At 53.6% G+C, this 25,154-nt stretch overlaps 1 protein-coding gene and 1 non-coding gene across 5 annotated transcripts; both read right to left on the bottom strand.

The window, feature by feature from the left end:
- Window positions 1-3,433: 3,433 nt before the first annotated feature.
- Window positions 3,434-25,154, bottom strand: CEP43 (centrosomal protein 43). Of its 4 annotated transcripts, none has more exons than XM_036425593.2 (13): window positions 24,957-25,153; window positions 24,502-24,555; window positions 21,629-21,683; window positions 21,124-21,212; window positions 20,306-20,443; window positions 16,864-16,944; window positions 14,501-14,560; window positions 9,662-9,888; window positions 8,574-8,686; window positions 7,274-7,342; window positions 6,679-6,718; window positions 5,837-5,933; window positions 3,434-5,141 (listed from the first exon to the last, which is right to left on the bottom strand). In XM_036425593.2, the coding sequence occupies exons 1-13, from the start codon at window positions 25,056-25,058 to the stop codon at window positions 5,061-5,063; spliced, it is 1,206 nt and encodes a 401-aa protein (XP_036281486.1). In that variant the 5' UTR covers window positions 25,059-25,153; the 3' UTR covers window positions 3,434-5,060. The 4 variants fall into 4 exon arrangements, with proteins under 4 accessions (XP_036281486.1, XP_045433051.1, XP_036281490.1 ...); XM_045577095.1 differs by having other exon boundaries at window positions 9,662-9,885; XM_036425597.2 differs by lacking the exon at window positions 7,274-7,342 and having other exon boundaries at window positions 24,957-25,154.
- On the bottom strand, window positions 13,615-13,740 carry LOC118712116. The gene has a single exon (XR_004985967.1). It is a non-coding gene; the product is annotated as a small nucleolar RNA SNORA26 (small nucleolar RNA).

The raw sequence follows: 25,154 nt of genomic DNA, 5'->3' as shown, positions 1-25,154 counted from the left end.
CCAGCTGGGCCAAACTACACATTCTTAAGTGCACACACAACACACTCCACGCGCAAATCCCAGCCACGGTGCGAGACACAACACACCTGCCATCTGGGAGAGAACGTGGAGGAACAGGAAGCTTCCTGCATGCTGAGGTGGAGGGGGTGGACGGGGGTGGAGGCAGCGGCAGCTGTGGGTGCAGAGCAGCCAGTTCTTTAGGTGAATCATCACGTGACTCAGAAAGTCCACCTCCATGGCGCCCCCAAAAGGACAGGAGACGAATGTCCACGGAAACTTGGGTGCGGGTGTTCTTAGCAGTGTCAGAACAACAAACTGTGGAGACAACCCTCGTGTCCACTCCTTATGAATGAATATGTCAAGGATGTACCAGGTATACCAGTTAATAATGCAGATCTTTAATGGAAGAAAACACCGTAATTTCAAGAGAAATATCAGAAGTGCTTTATTCAAAGTAATGTCCATTGCTAGCTACACATTTCCCCATCTTTCAGGTCATTTGTGGGTACCGTCCCAATAGAACTTTTCTTGTTTTGAGGCAGACCATTCAGAGACCCCATTTTTCACTCCTTCGCATGTTTTGAAGTGCTGCTCAGAAAGTGCGTGTGCCATCCATCAGAACAAGTTGTAATCTGAAGGAGCAAGGTCTGGTGAATACAGCGGGTGGGTTCATACTTCCCAGCAAGATCTTTTAACGTGTCTATAACTGGTTTTGAAGTGTGAGATGGTCCGTCATCATGAAGTAAAATTATTTTGCTGTCTTCTGGCACATTCTGGTCGTTTCATGATCACATGTGGTTCAAATTGATTATTTGTTGTTAGTAGCTATCAGTATTAACAGTTTCACCTGGTTTGAGAAGTTCGTAATTCACACCTTCCTGATCCTACCAAACGCAGAGCATTGTCTTCCAAAGCGATTTAGCCTTGCAGTCGATATTAATGGTTGACCTGGATCAAACCATGATTTTGTGCATTTGGGATTCTCAAAATAAATCCATTTTTCATCACTTGTCACAGTTCGATGCAAAAAAGAAGCAACATTTTACTGATGACTTTTCGGTTTCCCATTTGTCTTTCGTTCAGTTGATGTGGCACCCATTTTCCTTCCTTTAAAATCTTTCCCATTGCTTTTAAATAGTCAGAAATTGTTTGTTGAATCTTTCTGCAAGTTGTTTTTGAGTTTGACACGCATCTTCATCCAATAATGCTTGTAATTGTCTTCAAACATTTTTGGTTGACCTGGACATTCTTTGTCTTTCACGTTGAAATCATCACTTTTAAAGTGTTTAAACCAGCGTTCACAAGTATCTTGAGATGTAGCATGTTCACCATAAGCTTCCTTAAGTATTCAGCACTTTTCTTCAAAATAATGAATTAAAACTTCCTGCAAATGTTTTTTTTGTATGAAATTTGACATTTTTAAGTATAAAAATATCTATATTAACACATTCAGAAAATTTGACATATGAAGTTTTGAAGCTTGCTGTTAATACAACAAAATAGAATACATATCAAATCGCATGTATATAACATGTGTAACTCCATCTTTTGAAAAAAATCCGCATTATTAATCAGTACACCTGACATATCCACACTGTGGGATACTATGTAGCAACAAAAAGAAATGGATCAGCTACAGATGCTACAATACGGATTAACCCAGAACAATTAAGTGAAAGAAGCCAGTCGTTAAAGGCAACGTTGTTATATCCTATAGAATCCTATATAATAAAAGCCTAATATGCTAAGTGTCCGGTCTTCCGTTCCAACAAAGCATTATATGCTAATGATATGCTAAGGCTGCTCAAGTGCTTGCTATGATGTGCACTGACCAGCAGGGGGGAAACGCTCTGACCAGTAGATTAGTTTGCTGCTGGGGTCCAGCCTGCTGGGACTGAGCTAAGATGGGGCCAGACACGCCCTGGAGTGCTCCCCCGGTTCCTCCCCGGCCCCGAGGCTCCTCCAATCGTGCACTGGTAGAGTCCCTCAGCCTGGCCTGTGCCCTCTTGCAATCCAGGACCCCTCAGGGAATGCTGAAGAGCCAGTTTCAGCCCGATCCCACAGGCCAGGCCAAGGGACCCCACTGGTGCAGGAATCAGGCTTCCAATGTTGTACAATTTCGTATAAGCAAAGTCTAATACAGGCTAGTCTGTAGGACAGGAAGCATTGTGCTGGGAAGAGGGGGTGAGGTGGAAAACGGGGATCGATGCGATGCTATGAAGTTCTTTTCTGGGATGAACATCAATGGCAGTGATAGTGCCACAACTCTGGGAACAACCCCCAAACCGCTGACCTGCACCCTTCACCCCTCCCCTGGACACCGGCCTGCAGTGCCCTGCTCCCGGGAAGAGAGTTACGTGCATTCTGAGAGCTGGATTCACATTCGGTGTAAGCAGCCGGTGCACCCTGCTCTCACTGCGTGGTTCTCACGTCGCCCGTGGGTGCCAGGGAGCAGGGGTGGGTCCTGGCTCAGCACGGGCGGAGGGACCTGAGAGGAAGCAGATCTGAGGCGGTGATGCTGGCGGGGCTCAGCCGCAGGGACTTTGGGGAAGTGATTCACGAATGAGGCCTCTGAGGAGGAACAGAAACTCACGGAAACTGGTCCAGTCTCTCTTCCCCTTCCTCCCCATCCAAGCGCAGCCAGGCCCGCATTCCCCGTGGTGGAAACGCTGCCTTTCCTTGTGTGCGGTGCCCCCGCACAGGCTGGCCATCCCTCAGGCCTGAGGTCAGGGCGCGGGCCCTCCTTCCAGCTGCACCGGCCGGCCCGCAGGGAGGTCCCCTCTGGGCAGGTCCCACAGGACCCTCGTGGCTCCGCCCACACTCCCTGCAGGATGGCTACCTGGGCCACTCCCTGGGCGTGGGCGTGGGCGTGGCTCTCTGCTCAGGACCCCACTGCCCCGGGCACCAGGCCGTCGCAGTCACCGTGCTGGTGAACGACCCTCTTCCAGGTCCAGAGGCCTCCCTGGCGCCAGGCCGCGCTCCTCGTTCTGGGAGCTGGGAGGACGACTCAGACAGCCTCCCTCGTCTCCATTTTCCCAGAACGGAAGCGGCCCTTCTTTGCTCGCCTTTCCCCATCCCACTCTGCTTGTCCTGTGCCAGCAGCCACCAGCAATGGCCGACAACTGTGCACTTCCTTTGAGAACAATGGCCGGAGGGAGGGAAGAGGGCAGCTGGGCCCTCACTGAACCTCGAGCCGGTCCTCGGGGTCAGGGTGAGGACAGCCGCCCAGCCTGCCGGGCAGACTGCGGGGACGCAATTCAACCACCACAGGGTCCAGAACTGCCCGGCCAGACAGGATGGAAAGGAGCCAGACGGTCACGGTTCTGGGAGCACAGTTCTGGGGGACAGGCGTGCCCAACAGGAGGGGCCCAGGAGCCATGGAGACCGGCGGCCACAGCTAACGCTGGTCACTGCCACACAACACAGAGTAGGGAAGGTGCAAGCTTTTTATTCACTCCTACTGCCGCCTATAAGACGAGAGCGAGCATTTGGAAACTCCACTGTAAAATACAGGTTTTATTATGAAAACGTATTTCACGGGCTATTTCAATATGCATTTCACACACACACACACACACACACACACACACACACACACGGAACGACACTTCACGGCGGAATATTTACAGTTGAGGCTGATGAGAAACAAGTTCCGTGTTTGGCATTATCTCCCATCCCCCACACAGGACCGGAGGCCAGACTCTGGCCACAGCAAAGGACACTCGGGGAAACTGTCCATCCACGAGGTCCAGCCCCCACCACGCACGGCGCCCACAGGGCACAGGCTGCCGCTTCCCGAGGGCGGGCAGAGCGAAGCTGCACAGCGAGGGCAGACGGGACACCAGTGCGGCACCAGGACGTCAGCGGCAGCCATGTCTTCCTGCAGCGCCGACCGCACACGTGGACAGCCCCACCCACAGGCCGCCGGCCCATGTGCTGTCCTCTCCCGCTGGCGTTTATGGCTCAGTTTCACTTGATTTTAGATCCAAACTCCAATGTTCCACAGCCTGACCCCACACCACCACTGCCCCTTCCTCGGCAGCCGGCGGGCGTTTCTGAGCGTGAGGCGGAGAAATGAACGCGAGCACACACTGACCATCAGGTCCGCGCCCCGACAGAGGTCAACCAATTCATTCCTCCTCTCACTAGGAAAGGGGACTTCCGTAAAAGCCATAATTTAATGGAAATAAAAAAGTACAAAACTGACCACGCAGTCACAGCTTCACTTGTAATTGTAGCACAGGCACGCGTCACCCACTGGGCAACAGTACCGTGGGCACAGTGACCCCTGTAAACACGGCGCCCGTCCGGGGGAGGGGGGAGGAGGGAGGGGCGGCTCCCTCTGAGGTGACAGTGGAACTGGCTGCAGCAGGAAGCTGCCCCTGGACACGTCTGAGGCCGTCTGCTCCCCCACCTGGGCCCCACGTCACGCGTAGGTCCGGGTGGAAGCACGGCTGCCGGCCTCAGATGCGCCTCGGAATCGAACGTTTCAAGACGGGGTCAGATGATAACTGAGCTGTCAGAGGGCCTGCGAGGATTGCTTCTCGACTGGACGTGGCAGTGACGCACCGCTGCCAGGACACCCGCACCAATGAACCCCGCACCCCCTCCCCCTTTAAGAGCAGAGCTGGCAGCACCCAGAGCACTGTCACTTCCCCCCACAGACGACAGCGCCTCCCCCGGGGCTCCAGCACCCCTTCCTTCTGCCCGCCCGCCCCGCCCCGCCCCGCCCACGTGTGCCTGCGAGCCGGGGACCTGCAGCTTCACTGGCCCCTTTCTCTTCGCTCTCAGTCCTGCGGTCTCACGTGCCTCCTCGTCAGGCATCCGAGCGGAATTGCTTTCTGAGGGAAACGGGCAGGTGACCAGGTTAAGACGGAAATCTCCCACGCGTGGGCTCTGTGGAAGGTTCTGTTTAGTTAATGAAAAGTTAATCTTCAAAAATATCTGCAGTCGTTCTGAACACAAGGCACCAGCAGAGCAGACTCCGGCCACACTGCCCAGGAGAACGGACGTGGGGGGTGGGGGGGTTCGTCTGTCCTGGGCGGCGGCGACCTCCGTCCTCAGGTGAAGGCCACGTCTTCCAAGTAGTCGGCCACATCGCTGAGCTGCGACACGGTCAGGTCCTGCGTCAGGTCCTCGAGCTGTGGTCAGACAGGACAGAGGAGGTCAGCACACAGCAGTCTCCGATCCCCTGAAACCCGGCGCCGCCGTGAGGGTCATCTCGGCCCCGCTGCTGCCCGCAGTGCCCCTCGGCCTCCTCGGCGGAAACGTGTGCACAGGCCGAGCGGACCAGGGAAGCACGGGAGCCGCGGAGGGCAGGCAGGACGAGTGCGAGCCCAGGTTTGCTGCGCAGACGTGTTGTCTTCACTGCAAACGCTGCCTCCCTCCCTCCAAAACCTCCCGCTGCAATCTTCCTCGAAGGTCATAGTGCTGAGAGCAAAGGTTACGTGCTCAGGGGGCAAAGGTCACCGCACTCAGGGAGCATGCTCGTGGGGAAGGCAGGCTCACGAGAGACCCACAGCTCTCTTGGCACCAACATGCAATCCCGAGCCGCCAGCTCACACATCTAAGCGCATCCTCTCTCTGCCTAATCACAAGGCCCAATGCGGAACCCCAGCACAGACCCAGGTCTACCCTGGCCCATTTCTGCTGCGCTGTCTCCCCCGGGTGTGCAGCCCTGCCCTGCTGTGCAGAGCCCCGTGGACACAGCTCAGTCCTCACTCGAGCTCTTTCAGACTGAGCCAGGTCCATCGGCCATCCATTTCCCGTCCGTCGTCAGAGCAGCTCCTAGAGCCCATGAACCGAGGCAGCCCGGCCCCGCCCCCACGCTGCCCACCTTGTCGCTCGTGTCGGCGTCGTCCAGCTCCGCAGACAGGTCCTCCTCGATCTCCTCGCCGATGCTCAGCTCGCTTCTCTCCGAGCGATGGCTGGTGCTAATTCAGGGGAGAGGGAGCAAGAGTGACGCCAAGCGTCTAACCCTAAATAAAGTGTCACATCACCTCAGCTCCGTGCCTGACCTACCTGACCCTGGAGACCCTTGCGAGACCGCAGGGCCAGTCAACTGGATGGAGGAGAAAAGCAAGGGCCACGCTGCCTCTCACAAAGGAACCCACCAACTAGCCAGCTCCCGGGTATAGACATCCCCAGACAGGGGCTCTGCTGAGCACCCCGCCTCAGCCTCCGACTTCAACTTCCTCTCATCTCCAACACAAGCCCCACTTCCGGACCAGTGACTGCCCAACTCCCATGACCCCACCCACAACCACCTGAGTCAGAAAGATCGTGTAGGGCCACGTGTTTCAGGGAGGTGTGGGCAATTCCCACGAGGCCAGGAGGGGGGAGGGGGAGGGGGGAAGGAGGAAAGAGGGAGGGGGAGAGAGGGAGGGGGAAGGGAAGGGGGAGTGGAAATGAGGAGGAGGGAGAGGAAGGCCCTCTTTCTAGGGAGGCCTGGTGCGGAGACTCAGTTCTTCAGCTACTTCCACTCATTTTCCCGAGTTTCCTGAACACCCACATCCGGATGTGGAATCCACCCAGGCTTCCAGGCCGGTGCAGCTCTGGATCACCCCGCACCCCGTCACTCTGAACAGGGCCACGCCCACTAAAATAAGCTCAGGCATCCTGTCGCTCTCCTGCGTCCAGAAACGGCAGACAGTGTGCCTGTGTCCGCCTGCTCCTCACCTATTGAAGTCATCCGCGTAGTCGTCGTCTTCTCCAGCCCCTGGAAGGTTGGGGAGACACATGTTATCCTCTATAATGAAGCCTGATTAGACCACTGGCTATGTTGTGCTCTAACCACCAGGGGGCAGATGCTCCGACCGGGGTTAGCTTGCTGCTGGGGTCTAGCTGATTGGGACTGGGCAAGACCGGCCGGACACAACCTGGAGCCCTCCCTCGGTCCCTCCCCAGCCCCGATTATACACTGGTGGGGTCCCTCGGCTTGGCCTGTGCCCTCTTGAAATCAGGGGCCCTTGGGGATTATCAGAGAGCCACAGGCCAGGCTGAGGGGCCACACTGGTACATGAACCCATGCACCGGGCTGCTAATATTTATATAAACACACTTCACAACTTACCTATAGTAAACACACACATTTCCTTCCAAAACCACACATTACTGACTAATACTGCATCATTACAGAAGAAGTCCCGAAGACCAGAAATAACACTGTTACCATACATAAGACACTAGTACAAGCAAATAACAAAGTCACTGGATAAACAGTACAGTTACTCCCATCGTGAAATAACCACCTCCAAACTGGTTATCAAGTTACCTAATCCAAGGGATCCGATTTTATCATTCACCACCTTCAGATCTTTCAAAGCTGGGTTTCCCCTTTTACCTGTGAACAGGAAAACACATTTGCATTAAATCAAGATTTAGAATACAACCATTTATTAACGTGTCAATTATTTCTCCTCCAGAACAAGGGCTTCTTTATGACAGAAGCTTCCTCAGCCAGGTGACAGTGTGACTGCTGACTGCCGGGTGCAATTCCCTCACATGGAGCTCACCCACTTTTCAGAAAACTCACTCGGAAGAGGCCCAGCTATACTCTAACACTGTGCTGATTAAACCCTCTGTGCCCTGTGACGGAGCACCCAAGCTCCTCCCCACAGCTCCGTGCCTGAGCACTGAGCCTGCGCCGTGCGGGGTGGGGAACTGGGCAGGGCGGGCAGGCGGAATGTGTGGGCAGCCCGGCATTCCTTGCAGCTGCAGTCCCTGTCCCTGCTGCACAGGACACACCAGGTCCAAATCCCTCTCACACCCTGAGGTGATCACTGTGGCACCACACAATCTATAAGACACATGTTTGAAAAAATGAATTTAATTAAATCCTACACAACTCAATCGGAATGTCCAAGAGAGATGGTTTAAAATTATACCTCTACTAGAAGCCCGGTGCACAAATTTATGCACAGTGGAGTCCCTCGGCCTGGCCTGCAGGATAGGGTCAAAACCAGCTCTCTGACATCCCCCAATGAGTCCCAGATTGCGAGAGGGTGCAGGCCAGGCCAAGGGACCTTACTGGTGCACGATCAGGGCCAGGGAAGGACATGGAAGGTTGACCAGCTGGAGAGGGACTGTGGGAGGGTTCCAGGACATGTCCTGGTCATCTCACTCAGTCCTCATTGGCTGGACCCCAGTAGCAAGCTAACCTACCGGTCAGAGTGTCTGCCCTGGTGGTCAGTGCACATCAAAGTGACCTTATCATATCATTAGTATATTACTCTTTGATTGGTTGAATGGACTAGAGACTTAGCATATTAGGCTTTTTATATATATATATATATATATATATATATATATATATATATATATAAGCATGATAGACAGCTAAAATGTCAACTAATAGTGTTTTGGTGGCATAGGAAAAGCAGAATAAAGCCATATCTTAAAAATTTAACAAACAGAACATAGTATTAACAGAATCTATTTCTGAATGGTAACGTTATGGGCTGTTTTTATGATCTTACATATGTTCTTCTGAAAAAATAAGCAATGACCAAATGCTCCACAATGAGCTAGAGAGAAACACAGAATCTAGTGCCACCCCTGCAGCCAGCACTCACCTTCTGAGTCTTTCAGGGAGGGGGCTCCCGGCAGGGGGCCGAGACCACTCTTCAAGGAGGGGGCGTCGGCGAGCGAGGTGAGGCTCCCTCCTGGCTTCCCAGGGTCACTTCTCCTAACAGGAAACAAGCACAGTCAATGCGCTCCGGCCTCTGCCCGGCCCAGAGCAGCACAAGCAGATCTCACAGGACACCAAGAACACACAGTGCACCGCACCGGAGGGCGAGGAGGCCCAACTCCGTGCGACCTCCCATTGCTCCTCCTCGCCACGGTCTGTGCTCCTCTCAGCAGCTCTCCTCCCTCACATCCACCGCCCAGCGAAGACCAAGGCCTGGGCACTCAGTGTAGCTCTGCAGAAACCTGGGCCCACATCACTGACTTCTCTCTGGAAACTGTTCTCACCCTGGCCGGTTTGGCTCAGTGGATACAGTGGACGAAAGGGCCGTGGGTTTGATTCCAGTCAAGGGCACATACCTGGGTTTCAAGCTCCATCACAAGCTTTGGTCAGGGCACGTGCAGAGGCAACCAATCGATGTGTCTCTCTCACATCGCTGTCTCTCTTTCTTTTCTCCCTTCCTCCTACTCTCTCTAAAAACCAATGGGAAAACATCCTCAGGTGAGCATTAACAGACAAAAAACCCAGGACTGTTCTCATCCACATGCTAGTACATGCACGCTGTTAATTTTTCTCTCTAATGGTTCTGACCCCACCTCCCACCCCCGCCCTCCAGCCCCACCCATTCCTCTGCACCCTCCTATGAAACTCATCAAAAAAATGTTCACCACACACAGCCCTCTCCTCTGTCCTTCCTGAGCCCACTCGGACCCATCAGCATGCCCCCCAGTGCCACCATCTGACTAACCCAGTGGTAGGCAAACTCAGTCAACAGAGCCGCAGTTTGCCGACCACTGACCTGGCTTCCTCACTCTGGACGCATGATCGCATTGAAGGCTTTGATCACACAAATCACACTCACGTGTCTAGTAAGTATGGAACCTTTAGCAGCTCACTGTTTCTTAACTGTAAATAACAGGTTGAGAAATTACCTTTTTAAGCCTCTATTCTGATAACCCCAAAGGGTCGACTCACCAACCGTAGGTCTTTTCGGGCTTGGGAATGGGATCGTCAAAGAAAGAATCTCCGTCCAGGTCATCTTCGTGTGGACAAAGGCCAGCTTTGTCCGTGACATCCAGGCTCTTGTTGCTTAAGAAAGGCCCCAGTTTTGCTTCCTGGGCCAGTGAGTGGAGGCTGCCTTTGCTCCTTGGTTCTGATGAGGAGATGCTCGTGTCGCTCTGACTAGCACTGCTGCCGGCTTTCTAGAACAGACGGGGGAGAGGCAGGTCCCTGGTGAAGTAAGACTGTGATAAGGTGTTTAAATCATACGGGGTCCTGGACAGCTGCACCCCCTGGCATGAGTGCAGGGCCGGGAGGGATGGGGGGAGGGGCTTGCAGTGACCCCCGGCCCTCAGCTGGCCCAGGCCTCAGGCCCGCCAGGGGAATGCCAGAGAAACGGGTGAGCACCACTCCTCACACTCCCTGAAGGAACCCTTGCTATGCCACTCCATTTACTCATGACTTCCCACTTCCTCTCTGCATCTCTCCCTGCTCCGCCAGTTACCGTAAGTCAGGGTGCCCAACGTGGAGGCAAAGGAAGGTTAGTTCACACACACGAACCAAGAATTACAGCAAAGCGAGCACAGCCTTTCCGCCCAGAGCCCAGCACACCGCACCCCAACGAGGAGCCACCACTGTGTGCGGTCTACAGCGGAGCTCTGCGCCAGGGCAGCCCTGGCCTCCACTCAGACCTCAGAGGGCGCCCCACCGCACTCCATGTCCATGGCACGTCCGCCAGCCCCCGAGCGTCTACAGGGGCCGGTCCCCGAGCGTCTACATGAGCTGGTCCCCGAGCGTCTACATGAGCCGGTCCCCGAGCGTCTACAGGGGCCGGCCCCCGAGCGTCTACAGGGGCTGGTCCCCAAGCGTCTACATGAGCCGGTCCCCAAGCATCTACAGGGGCCGGCCCCCGAGCGTCTACAGGGGCTGGTCCCCAAGCGTCTACATGAGCCGGTCCCCGAGTGTCTACAGGGGCCGGCCCCCAAGCGTCTACATGAGCCGGTCACTGAGCGTCTACAGGGGCCGGTCCCCTGAGCATCTACACGGGCCGGCGCCCGAGCGTCTACACGGATCAGCCCTTAAGCATCTACACAGACCACCCCCGAGCGTCTACACTGGCCGGCCCCTGAGCATTTACCAACGTTCAAGGCCCTGGAGCGCCCTCCCTCCTGTCCCAGCCTGCATCCAACAACACGTGTTCCCTTGTCTCCAGTTAACCCCGACCCTCAAAACCTAACTGGATTCTGTCCTTCACCGGTTTCTTTGCCCTTAAACATGCCTGTGTTAACAATATAACAACCAAAACCTTGATTCCTAAAGTGTCTATGAACTAGAAAAAAAGCTTTTCCAAACTAAAGGCTTAATCTGAACAGCTCATAACAGACACATTAAAGACAAAGAAAGTTTTCCAAGTTTACAAAATTCATACAAATTCTCTTCCTGCCCATGCCTTACCCCCCCCCCCAGCTTCCCTACCCAAACCCACCAAAGGCAGTTTATGACCCGAGACTTACTAGTAAATTAACTTACTACAGCTGTCTCTCTCTCTCTCTCTCTCTCTCTCTCTCTCTCACACACACACACACACACACACACACACCCCTAAAAGTTTAATTCATGCACACAGAGAGTAAACACTGTGTTATTCTAGAATCACAGAAACCCAAACCCTTCCTGGAAGCTCAGTGGTCCTGGAGAAGACCTATTTCCTTACTCCCTCACAAGCAGGCCCGCCTGCAGCACTCCGGCTTTAAAACCAGACTGGACGGCCCGCACAGCTGCTCCACGCTCAGCCCTAAGAAGCCGGCTGCTCTGGGTCAGAGGACAGCAGTGCCCAGAAGTCAGGTCTCGGGTCTGAAGCAGACAGGAGTGGACATTGGTCAGGCGGAGTGCTGGGCACACTGCCCACTATGAGTGCTCCTGCATTTAGGATGTGTGTGTGCGCGCCTGTGTATGTGTGAGAGAGTGTGTGAGTGTATGACGGGAACAAAAACGCTTGTTTTATCTAGAAAACTAACGTGTCTGTAATAGACACAGAAACAGCCAAAACCGGTTTGGCTCAGTGGATAGAGCGTCAGCATGCAGACTGAAGGGTCCCAGGTTCGATTCCGGTTAAGGGCATGTACCGTGTTGGGGGCACATCCCCAGTAGGGGATGTGCAAGAGGCAGCTGATTGATGACTCTCTCTCATCAATGTTCTTAACTCTCTATCTCTCTCCCTTCCTCTCTGTAAAAAAATCAATAAAATATATTTTTTAAAGAAATAAGACACAGAAACATCCCCCCATCCCAAACACACACACACACACACACACACACACACACATACACACCACTGCCCTAAATCAACGTGATGCTGGGCCTATTCCAGAATTTTGAAAAAAGAGCAACGATTTAAAAAATGGTCCTTTGTAAAAGAACTTGAAGCAAAAAATACCTCAATACGCAAGTTTAAAAACACTTGAAAAGTGATTATAAAAAGGCTGACCCTCTATATTACATTATTATGAAGATAAAAAGCACTTTATTCCAAGTATTAAAAACAAAACCATCTACTATTTGGTTTTCCAGGTGAGTGGAGCTGCCAAGGGCTGTTGTAACTGCCGACAAGCCTTTCAGACGACAGGACGGTTTCCAGTGACCAGGTGACACTCAGGGGTCAGTGTCCACACAGTGTACAATGTCACCTCATTAAAGAAATGCCCTCCCACTTACCATCTACCACACATGTGTCAAACACAAGGCCCGCAGGCCAAATCCGTCCCGCCAGGCCTTGCAATGTGGCCCGCACCGCGCTGTCATCACTGCACTCCGCTGCGTTTCCATCACAATGACAGTTTATGACTGTTCAGTAAACCATTCGGCCCGCGATTTAGGCTGGATTTTAGATTTTGGCCCCTTCTCTGATTGAGTTTGACACCCCTAATCTACCACCTCAGATTCCACTTCTTCTGTCCACCTTTTACTGACCCACAATCGCAAACCCAGAAATACTTTTATCTGACCCAAGTTCAATTAGGTCAAAACCTTGGGTTTTGCTTTGCATTCTGACAGGCTCACACTAGCAAGTACAAATCAGTTTTATACACACGTGAATGACTTTTTAAAAGTTCATCTGCAAAATGAGCTCGGCCTTCTGCTCACAACAGAAGCTACAAGGCACCCGCAGGCCTTGCTGGGCGCCCGGGTGCTTCATGGACAAGCGGGGCGAAGCTCGACTTTGCCCATGGGAAGTGCCGTCCTGCTGCGTGTGAACGGCGCCCCCTGGCGTCCAGCTGTGTAGCCGCAATGACACACACATGCAGCTGGGGATGGGTTATTCAGACGTTAGGAGGGGGGTTGAGGGCACAAGGCAGAGCGGAAAGCAGAGGGATGACGGGCTGAGAATCATCTCTGTGGCTGGAAACGGTGCTGGCACCACAGACTTCTAAAGCCATGCCCCAACAAGGCCAGGGCGCAGAGGAAACCAGGTTCACAGCGACTGAGGCAGCACCTGGGGCTCCGGCGTCAGGACCCGGGCCGCACAGGCTCTTCAGACCCCGAGGCCCCGAGCGCCCGAGGCCCTGCCCGGGCAGGAGTCCGGGCCCACGCTGCTCGCTGACCCTCCCTCCGCGTGCTGTTCCCACGGACCACTGCTTCCAAATGTCCGGACCTCTCTGAACCCACGACACCAACAGGATCACACAGCGTGGTGTCATGGAACACGCTCTTACGTCCGAGGAGCTGACTAACGGCGGCTATGAAGCATGCTGGCCTGTTTCTGACGACCGTTCTGAAGGTGTGTCACCTCTCCAATGCCACTGTAAACGCCTTCCTAGTGAGTGAGGACCATGCTCACTGTCTCGCTCAGGGCACTGACACAGGAGTTTCTCTATGCAAATGTGCAGACATATTGCTGATAACATTTTTTTTTCTTTTTCTTTTTTTTCAGCTGTGACTCCAGACAGGATCCAGAGAGGAGTTTTGCCATCTCTTCTCTGGGTTTTATGGAGACTTGCTTCATGTACCCTTCTGTGTTAGCCTCTTAAGGCACTCAGTCAACCTTAAAAGGGCACAGGAAAGGGCGTGCTGATAACATTTTAAAGCATCTCATGTGGTAAGGCATGAAAACAGTGTGAACGAAGGACAGGAATTCGCCGCTGAGCCAGCAGGGCGAAGGCAGCCAGCACGGCGAGCCCTCAGGCTCTCTCCTGAAACCAAGCTCACCTGCGCTGAGCCCCACAGACCGGCACGGTAGAGGACACCTTACTGTAAGAACCGGCTGACTGCCACTGCTTCTCAGACCTCTAACATTTAAAACGTAAAAGTGGCCAGGGTAGGCTTGGTCGCTTTTTGTGATCTTAGGGGAGGACGCAGTGCGGGCAGCAGGCACAGCGCGCTGTGGCTCCGCCCTCCCCTGGGGTTTTAAGGCTGAGCCCTGTGCACGGGTCACAGCTGTGCACACCAAACACCATGAGGGAACTAAGTTTCGCCTTTAATTTGCCGGTAGGAATGTACCAAAAAGCCGTGCAGTGTTCTACTGGCCTCAGATAAAAATCACGTACAGAATATGGACATGACCATCCATTCAAAAATTAAGTATTTTCAACTTTTTTTGTTGTCAAAAAACCACAAAAAAACCTTAAAACTGACAGCACAGTTTAAAAACATAACAGTGTGACTTGCACCTGGATAAAACTGAAAGTCAAACTACTTCTCGTTTATGCCACCGAGACTACCATGCCTGACAGAGAAAAGAGGGTGACATTCCAAAGAAGCGCCCGCGCAATGGGCTGCAGGCCCGAGGCTGCTGTCCCCTGCCCTCATGCATGTTACCTTGGCACCAGACTTCTGCCCGCTTGTCTTCTTCTTACCTTGTCCTTTATACCTTGGTATCTGAGCATGAGAATAAAACCATGTTTTACCACAAAGTATAATCTTTCAAAATAAACTAATTCATAAACTAAAAGGGATTCCTATTAGAAAATTTCCTTAAAATGGAGATATTAATATGTTCCTTTAGGAAACCCACTTCTTTGGTCTTTTTACCTCTCTTACTCAAGGGGCTCAACTCATGTTTAATCACCCCGCCCAACAGTTATTGGTCAAGCCTGACCTCCCATAGACAGGCCCGCCTCCGAGTGGATAGGCCCATCCTCCCCATAGGCAGGCCCACCCTCCCCGTGGACAGACACGCCCTCCCCATGGACAGGCCCTCTCTCCTGCTCACCGAGTCGCGCTGAGAAGCTTTGTGCTCCTGAGCAGCTTCCTTTCAGGCCGGGGCCCCGCCCCCTGCTCAGGAGCACAAAGCAGGTCCCCAGGGCTGGCGGGACCCTGCCTGGGCCACCCGTCCCTGAGTCCCTGGGGCTCTGCTCTGAGCAGGAGGACAGCAGGCAGAGGCCCTTCTAGAGCCCCTGATGGCTCAGGCACTGAAAGGGTGAGCCAAGTATTGGCACCCAAACCCGGGCGGTGAGGACCATGGGCGGTATCTGAGCCAGGCCCGCAGAGAAGAGCTGCAGTGTTCCCTGTGGGGTGCCTGAGGCAGAAGGTGGAGGAGTGAGGGCCCTGCAGGTCTGTCCTCTAACAGCCTCAGAACCCTCACTCCTCCGGGACCATGGAGAGCAGCGATTTTCCATCTTTTCCCTCTCCGGCCCACACAGACCAAACACCTGCAGCACACCAAAGACATTTCGCCAATCTGACCCAAAAAACTGCCGTCATTCGGACTCGGCCACACTGGGCGGCCATGTTGTGCCAGCTGTTGTCGTTTACATGTGACCGTCTGCGGGGAAGAGGCGGTGCCTGACACTGCATGCAGGAAACATGCTTACGCTCACGGGTAAAAATCACTGGTTTAGAGCAACACTTCCTAAATGACTTAACATGTCAGATTCTCGCCATAATTCTTTTTTATATATATATATATATTTTTATAGATTTTTTTTCACAGAGAGGAAGAGACAGGGATAGAGAGCTAGAAACATCGATGAGAGAGAATCATCGATCAGCTGCCTCCTGCACACCCCCCACCGGGGATGTGCCCGCAACCAAGGTACATGCCCTTGACTGGAATTGAACCCGGGACCCTCTATTCACTGAGCCAAACCGGTTTCGGCAGATTCTCACCATAATTCTTAACTCCTAAAATAATATCTATAAAGAGAGTAAAAATAGGCAAAACAGACATTAGTATCTTATTTTGAGGACATACCTTATGGGGAAGGTTAGTCTTGCTAATTTGCTTTAAGAATGACTGACAAAGAGAACTTCCGAATAGCACAAGGCGCCGGGTACTAGTAAGCATGTGGGGATGTGTGTCATGGTATTTTCACAGAAAGCAGAGCTGTGACAAAGGCTTTCTCTCTGGCAGCTGCTCCAAGGGACTCCGTAAACCTGCCCTGAGCATCGAGGGAAAGCCGTAAAGGCCCGCCCACAGAGCGGCCGCTAACAGCACCCCACACAATGGACAACACCCAGGACCGACCACACTGACAGCAGCAGGAGTCCCCCCCCAGGGCCCTGTCTAGGCCCCGACAAGCCCTAGGCCCCCCACAGCAGCCTGTCACCCCTCTCCCAGCCCCGGTCAGACACAGCAGACCTGCCGGTCCGGCTGCCCCAGGAGCACTCTGGACTGCTCCTGCAGGGCCAGACTGGCCCCACACACTTGCTCCTGACTCGCTCTGCCAGCAGCACAAACACCCTGGACGTGAACCCAGTGTCCACCAGTTCACTCTCTGTGATACCAAACCCCTGAATCAGGCCCTAACTTCAACCACTCAGAAATCTCACACCAATATGGCCCAAGCTCACAGTCCTTACGAATCCTCAAAACGCCTCATTACTATCGACACCCGTCAGGCAGACTGCCACCCAGCTACACTGTTCACACCGCGATCTACACTCCCAGCCTAACCTGCTCCAGTTAGGAATGCATAAATGAGAAGTAATGTTCAAAGTACCAAATGAGTCCAATATTCTACAATTCTGTTTAATAGCATATTCCTTTCTATGACACAAAATTCAAGAAACTACCAATTAAAGGAAAATAATGCTTAAAACCTACACTTCACCCAAAGGAAGCAGCAGTGGCAGAACTGAGCAGGAGTGTGACGTGTGGGACCGGGCGTGGGACTGGGCGTGGGACTGGGAGGAACCCAAGCTGGGCTGCCGGCCGGCTGGTCCCTGAGCCGCGGACTCACCTTACTGGGGCCCGTGTGCGTGCTCAGCTTTCCTTCTGGCGACGGCGGTGGAGAATGCGCATCCGCCAGGTCCAGGGCACCCTAGAACATTCCGTTTAAAATTAGCACATCTACACATAGACACACTAGTTACACCTCCTAGAGCTTCAGCATTTAAAATGACTCCACAGGTTGGCATGTTGACTTCCTCCTAATTAATGTCAATATCCTCATTAGATTTCCCCAATTTTAATTTTAAAAGCGAAACGCATTCAGAGTCTGATTACTGCCGAGCAGCCCCTCAATCAGCCTGCTCTGTGAGGCCCCGCCCTGCCGAACCCGGTCCTGCCCGACCCTGCAGACACCTGCTCTGCCCCGGACTGGCTGCTTCTTCGTCTCGAGGAACCTCTCACACCGCTGCTCCCTAGTGGGCAACCCTCTCTTCCAGGGCAGCCCTCCCTTCCTCCCACCTCCCGGGGCTCTGGCCCGCCCGGCCTCCCAATGCCTTCTGAACCAGCAGACACACAGCAGACACCTCGGGAGCAGCCGGCCGCCCCTGGGCTGAAGCAGGAGTCAGGGACAAAACCAGCACCAGCAGAGGAGGCAGCAGAAGGACCAGAACCAGGACTCTGTCCCATGTCGCCTTCACCAGGCCTCCAGCTTCTAGTGGGCTGACGGGGGAGGAGTGGGAATCAGGGGAAAGGACTGATGGGACTCAGGGAGCCGTCCCAACAGCAATGGCCGCAGAATCAGAGACGGGAACGGGAACGATGGCCAGCAGTGGTGCAGCCGCCAACGCCCAGCACTGTTCCCCGAGCTTCACACACAGAGGCCTTCAGTCCACACCACACCCCACCCGCTGCCTTCCACCTCCACTTCCCGGGGAGGAGCCTCAGGCGTGTAGCTGAGGAGGGCCACACACAGGGCATGGCGAGCTGGGTGTGAAGCTAAGCAGTCTGGCTCCAGAGTCTGGGCTATTCCCAGTGGCTACAGAAGGGACAGCAGACCTGCGAGAAAAGGTGGGCAACCAGTATGCATGCATGAGGTGCACCGGGGAGGGGAGGGGAGGGGAAAAGAGGGGAGGGGAGGGGAGGGGAGGATAGAGGTCAGGGCCACAGAAGCCGGGAGCCGTCACCAGCATTTCCAGAGGCAGCTCCGGAGAGCGGGAGCCTTACATGTGGGTAAGGCTCTTTTGTCCACTGCAGCCAGCACAGTGCCCATCCTGTAATGCGTGCTCACCAACCTCGTCGAGCCATTATGAACGAAATCACAATGCACACATGCGCATGCAGGGACAGCCTGGTTCTGGCCAGGCCCCAGGCCCCTCCTCCTCCGCACCTGCCCATCCCCTGCCCAGCTTTCACATTAAGGTTGAGTTGAACAAACTTTAACATGAAATACTCTGCCCCCTTTGACTAAAAATTATTACTCAGAATGTTTAGAACTAATCAATTACTGTATGCTTCCTCTATAATCACAAACCATTAAATGTGCGTTTTCTTACGAAAGCATCTTATCTTGAACAGCTCTCTACCCTTCTAGTGCACCTATTTTCACGTTTTTCCTTTTATGAAAAGAATTATTTATTGTGCAACGGGCCCTCTGCCGGCCCGAACGGATCCAGAGGCTCTAACAGGAGCTCTGAGGCTGTCCAGATGGAGGGACGCAAGGCAGCCACAGCTCCTCACACTTCCCTGCGGCCAGAAGCACCGCTTAACCAGCTCCCTGGGACCGTTCAGACGCTGTCTACGCCTGTGACAGGACCCTCCCGGAAACAGAACTCAGACCGTTCATCTCATTAGCAGTATTTCTTAAAGGGAAGGCTAGGAATAAGAAAGGTAATGGCTAATCAACACACAGGAATTAGGAAATGTCTAGAAATAAGAAAAAACCAATAGCCCAAACAGTTTTAGATCTAGTTTAGAAAAGCCTTCCAATTCAAAAATCAAGTACTCTGTAACTCGAACTTTCTATGTGTGAGCACTGAGAAGGCTAATGCTTGGCGTGTTCTCGCCATCTCTTCAGCAGTGGCCTGTGCCGGAGCTCCAGGTGCCCACGCCGAGCTCAGACCCTTCCCAAGAGGAACGAGGGTGAGTCCGAGCCAGAAAGGATGGTGAGCACTAGTCAGCAGGGAGGTGAGCACTAGTCAGAAAGGGTGGTGAGCACTGGTCAGAAAGGGCAGTGAGCACTAGTCAGCAGGATGGTGAGCACTAGTCAGCAGGGAGGTGAGCACTAGTCAGAAAGGGTGGTGAGCACTAGTCAGCAGGGAGGTGAGCACTAGTCAGCAGGGAGGTGAGCACTAGTCAGAAAGGGTGGTGAGCACTAGTCAGCAGGGTGGTGAGCACTAGTCAGCAGGGTGGTGAGCACTAGTCAGAAAGGATGGTGAGCACTGGTCAGCAGGGAGGTGAGCACTAGTCAGAAAGGGTGGTGAGCACTGGTCAGAAAGGGTGGTGAGCACTAGTCAGCAGGGAGGTGAGCACTAGTCAGCAGGGAGGTGAGCACTAGTCAGAAAGGGTGGTGAGCACTAGTCAGCAGGGAGGTGAGCACTAGTCAGAAAGGGTGGTGAGCACTAGTCAGCAGGGAGGTGAGCACTAGTCAGCAGGGAGGTGGGCGCATAGTCAGCAGGGAGGTGAGCACTAGTCAGCAGGGTGGTGAGCACTAGTCAGCAGGGAGGTGAGCACTAGTCAGAAAGGATGGTGAGCACTGGTCAGAAGGGTGGTGAGCACTAGTCAGCAGGGTGGTGAGCACTAGTCAGCAGGGAGGTGAGCACTAGTCAGAAAGGATGGTGAGCACTGGTCAGAAAGGGTGGTGAGCACTAGTCAGCAGGGAGGTGAGCACTAGTCAGCAGGGAGGTGAGCACTAGTCAGCAGGGTGGTGAGCACTAGTCAGCAGGGAGGTGAGCACTAGTCAGAAAGGGTGGTGAGCACTAGTCAGCAGGGAGGTGAGCACTAGTCAGAAAGGGTGGTGAGCACTGGTCAGAAAGGGTGGTGAGCACTAGTCAGCAGGGAGGTGAGCACTAGTCAGCAGGGAGGTGAGCACTAGTCAGCAGGGTGGTGAGCACTAGTCAGCAGGGAGGTGAGCACTAGTCAGAAAGGGTGGTGAGCACTAGTCAGCAGGGAGGTGAGCACTAGTCAGCAGGGAGGTGAGCACTAGTCAGCAGGGAGGTGAGCACTAGTCAGCAGGGTGGTGAGCACTAGTCAGCAGGGAGGTGAGCACTAGTCAGAAAGGGTGGTGAGCACTAGTCAGCCAGCGGGCAGCAGGATCTATCCACAGAACTGGGCGGCAGCAGCTCAGAACACCCACACTTCCGTTTTCATTATAACGTGCACTTTACCGATCTGAGTGTGTTTCACTTTGTTTCCAAGGAAAAGTCTTTAACTTACACCTGATCCACTGCACAGAAGGCGGGGCTGCGCGGGGTAGCAGTATAACCAGGCGGTAACGAAGCACAGGCGGCACTTACTTCCCCACGGCCGGGCCCTCGCTCCTTCTGCTGACAACGCCGGATCACTTCCAATAGCAAGGGTCCACCCACAGTGCCTTCTGCTTCAATAATGCCCAAGTCCCGGGCTAAATTCTCTCGGTCTTCCAGACCTTGAAACTAGGGCAGAAATAAGATGCAAAAGTAAGCTATAAGTGCACAGATACATAACACAATTACTTACTCAGAGTTAAAAAAAATATATTTTCAGAACCTAAAGACATCTTTCTAAACTCAGAGACTGTTTTTCTCATGAATGAAACATCCATTTTAAAAAATTACATATATATTTGAGGGAAGGGGGACTGAAGGTGGCCACAGAGCCCCACCCCCGAACCCCGAGCTCACTCCCAAATACACACTCACTGAACAGATGGAGCCCTCAAACACCCACACCGTTTAATGCCACTTTTTCCACAGGAAGCACAGTTGCTCACGTGTGTGACATAAACACACAAAATACAATGCCACAACATGAGCAAGTTTCTATTTGGGATTCTGCGTATAGAAAATGAGTCAGGTTGCTTACATCTGTTATTCCTTTCACCAGTCTCCACACTCCAAGTTCACACTAACAGCTACAGCCTAACAGAACAAGCCAGCTTCACAACAACACTCCCTTCCAGTTAAGTAAAGCAGGGGCCTAGAACCTGCTGCCAGCTCGGATGATGTTTAAGAAAATCAGGGAGCTATAGAAACATCATTATGCAAGACACTACAGCTGTCAAGTGCTAACTTTCAGCTGTTCATGAGCTCACTGGTATCAAAGGCTTCAAAGGTGAGGTGACAATCATTCTTACCGTGCTAGCTTCCGGTTGGAAAACGGCCAAGGTGAAGTCAAGATGGAAGAACTGGAGAAACTCTGCCACCAGACTAGCCACCAGCCGGCCTGCGGGGCGAGAGAGGCGGTGAGCGAGCCTTCACGCCGGAGCCTCCTGACACTGAGGAGGACAGGCTGCACTCATGGGAGGAGTGGCCACATTGTTTAACCATGGATTCCTCTTTGCTGCGTACAAGTAAGTGATGGAAACCGGTCTCCCTTGTTCTCACTGGGATCCTAGGTCTGGCAGCAACCATCGAGAAGATACTGTGACACTTCACTGACGGTTCTGCCTCTTATAGTGACACCGGACCCATGGTAAGCAAAGCAACTTAACAGCAGCCCAATAAAATCTCATTTTGAGTTATAAGGACCTATAAGAATCACAAACACCAAAAAATAATCTGAAATGCCTGATTTCTCCCAAGTAGTCAGGATTTGGAAATGTACAGACAGACAAAATAAAGAAGAGCTGAACATCTTACCATCTTTCGTATTTAAAAACTTCTTCAGGCTCTCATTGACTAAAGGAGTTTTATTCTGTTAAAAAAAATAATAAAATATTGTCAGTGTCATGTGTTTATTATGAGGACTACAAAATGTGGATTAAAGTATAACTTTCTGGCAAAGATGTAAGTAAAATATTGTCACCCAAACAATTGTTAACCCCATTCCACAACTATTGATCACTAAAGGAACTGCTTTGTGCTATTGAATAATATCTCAAAATTAATAAAACAAAGCCATATATGAAGACTTATACTCATTTTAAATGTTTTATTAATTGCTGACTAAAGTATTTTAGAAGCCAGACTTCCAAATACTCATGTGAAATAACACTTATAAAAAACTGATTATTATTTCAGCTTTATGAATTTGATACTGCCATCTTAGCTATCAACCATATGACGCTATGAACAGGACTTTAATTACACACTTGCCATCTGCAGTCCACCTATAGCAGGTCACATGACTTTATGGAGCGCGTAGGCCAACTGATTATCATTAGACATTTGAGTAAATTAAAAAAAAAAAAACATACTCCTGCACATCAAAGCTTGCTCACGTAGACCGCAGAGGCACAGCACTGCGGCCGAGGAGGCATGGTGCCCACTCTGGGGAAGCCCGTCTGGGCACGTTGTACAAAGGTGCCGAGGCCCTCCGTGTGGTCACCTGCCGAGGTATTTCCTCAAGAGAGGAAAGGGCAGGTCCCAGCAACACGCACGCACACGCATGTTCCAGCAGCCTTGTGTATGAGTTAAAGCTGGAAACAACCCGTCCACCACAGGTGAATGAACAAATTGCAGACGTTCACACAGCCAGCACGATGCGGGAAACCGACGGCCACATGAATGAGTCTGTACACTCACTATGCGGCGAGAACACGGCCAGACCAAAGGTAAAGAAATGTGAGTGCGTGCTGTGCGGTTCCAATGGCCTCGCTGTCAGAAGCCCTCGGCCTCGGCTGCCCGGGTTGGAGGTGGGGGGGGGGGGCGGGGGGGCCAAAGGGCGTGAAGGGGCTTGAGAAAGCCTTTTTCTTTAATCCTCACCCAAGCATGTTTTTGTTGACTTTGCAGAGGGAGAGAGAGAAATATCAACGTGAGAGAGGAACATCAGTAAGTTGCATCAGGTACATACCCTGACTGGGAACTGAACCGGCAACTTTTTGGTATGGGGTCTACACTCCAACTGACTGAGCCACCTGTCCAGGTGCCTGAGGAAACTTTTCAAGGTCATGGATATGTTCATCTTTTTTTTTTTTTTTTCTTCAGAGAGAAAGGAAGAGGTAGAAAAATGAAAAATAGAGATGGAACTGGAGAGCATTATGCTAAGCAAAATAAGCCAGTCAGAGAAAGATAAATATCACATGATCTCACTCATTTGTGAAATATAATGAACAAAAACAGATCCAGAGACAGAGAAGCAGTGATCAGACCATCAAACCTCAGAGGAAAGGCAGGGGAGGGTGGGAGTAAGGTGGAAAGATCAACCAAAGGACTTGTATGCATGCATACAAGCCTAACCAATGGACACAGACACAGTGGGGTGAGAGCATGAGTGGTGGTGGGGGGGAGAGGCAATAGGGGGATAAACACACATATGTAATACCTTAATCAATGAAGAAAAAAAATGTTTTTAAATAAGAGAATCATCGATCGGCTGCCTCCTGCACGCCCTCTACTGAGGATAGAGTCCACAGGCCGACGACCTACCCACTGAGCCAAACCAGCTAGGGCTATTCCTCAATAGATTTAAAAATACTCAAAAAACACAAGGAGGGTAAAGATCACAAAGGTACTCAAGTAGGCTTGTGTAGGAAACTTTAAGATGTCGAGTCAACTGAAATATGTAAAGAAATGGACGGGCAGATGGAGTATTATTAAACACGCGGAGGAAAGCTTCGGGAAGACTGGGGACAGCAGAGGAGCGCGGGGAGGGCAGAGCCGCCCGGAGAGGACGCAGGAAGCAGAGCCGTCCTCAGACCTCTCCGCACAGCACTGACGCCAGCGGCCCAGGAGGGAGGAGCGGCCCGAAGCTCAGGAGGCGACACGGGCGGACCGAGAACCGGCCACAGCTGCTGGTGGGTCAGGGCTCAGGGAGAACAGATGACAGCTCGGGATGCCGCACCGAGGCTGCCAATGAAGGAACAGAAAAAGATCACACGGAGGACCCAAGGAGTGATCAAGAGAAACAACAGGAAAATTCCCAAAAGTCCGAACCACGGGGCATCGGAGGCGGTGGCTCCGAGGGGGGTGAAGGCAGGATTATGAAGCGACTCTCGTGGACTGCAAGTTCCGGGACATCCACTCAGGAGGTGGCGGGAGCGGGGTAGAGAGAAAAAGCTGAATGCACTCACAGAGCTTCATGGTGGGACTCTGGGCAGAAAGACAGACTGCGTGGGTGCAAAACCACTGTGATCGAGTGTGAGCCCAGGAACCAGGAGGTCCGGCTGGGTCTCGCTCAGGCCACAGGCCCGGTTTCCCGCTGGATCCCCAGCAAGGGGGGTGCAGGAGGCGCCAATCCACGATCCTCATCATTAATGTTTCTCTCTCTCTCTCCCTTCCACTCTGAAACAAAGCTAATAAATAAACTTAAAAACAGAAAACGGTGCGGTCCGACCGTTCTGGGAAAGGCTCACACCGCTGCCGCCATGGCCGGGTTTCAGGTCCCTGCAGAGAGGGGTCTGCGACCACACTCGGTGCTGGCTCCGCGTCCGGGCGCTCAGAAGCCTGACATCCCCCCGTGGACCCCAAACAACACTCCCGCCCCTCCTCCTGGAACAGAGGGCACCCCCGGCGCGGGCACCCGCCCACCGGCCCAGCCGCGGCCCGGGAGGGGGGAGACGCGGACGTCCTACCTCGACTTTCTCCTGCTCCTCGAGCGCCAAAAACACGGCCGCCCGGAGTTCCGCCTGGAGAGGAAAGAAGAGGGGTGTCAGACCGGCCCGGCGGAGGGCGCGGGCCCGGGGCCCGGGGCCCGAGGTCCAGGGCCGGGGAGCCCGGGGCAGCCTGGCGGCGGCGGGGCCGGCGCGGCCAGGGGTCGCCCCTCCCGAGCGCGCCCCGCGCCCCGCGCCCCGCGGCCGCGCCGGCCGGCCCCGCGGCGCCTGAGGAGCGGGTCCCGGGACACGCGCCGCCCGGACGGCACCCGCCGCTCGGAGGTGGGGACCCGGGACCCGGAACCCCGAGCCGCCCCCTCCCCGCCACAGACCGGACCCCGGACCCGCCCGGCGCCCCGGCCCCTCTGTGACGCCCGCCGCCCGCACAGGCCCCGGGCCCGCGCGCCCTCCGCAGGCCCGGCCAGGCCCCCGCCGACCTTGATGCGGTTCAGGACCCCGCTGCCCTCCAGCGTCTGCACCAGCAGGTCCCGCAGCTCCGTGTCCTCCTCCGCCGCCACCGCGGCCGCCGTCGCCGCCATCTTGCTTCTCCAAGACAACCGCCGAAGCCGCGCCAACGGCCAACGGCGCCGCAGAGGCCGCGGGGCGCGCGGCCGAGACCACGCCCCCGGCGCCGG

The sequence above is a fragment of the Pipistrellus kuhlii genome, unplaced genomic scaffold (assembly GCF_014108245.1).
Source record: "Pipistrellus kuhlii isolate mPipKuh1 unplaced genomic scaffold, mPipKuh1.p scaffold_m20_p_82, whole genome shotgun sequence".
In the NCBI taxonomy this organism is placed as follows: domain Eukaryota; kingdom Metazoa; phylum Chordata; class Mammalia; order Chiroptera; family Vespertilionidae; genus Pipistrellus; species Pipistrellus kuhlii.
The sequence above is the reverse complement of the archived record's forward strand: the minus strand, read 5'-3'. Positions and strand labels throughout refer to the sequence as shown.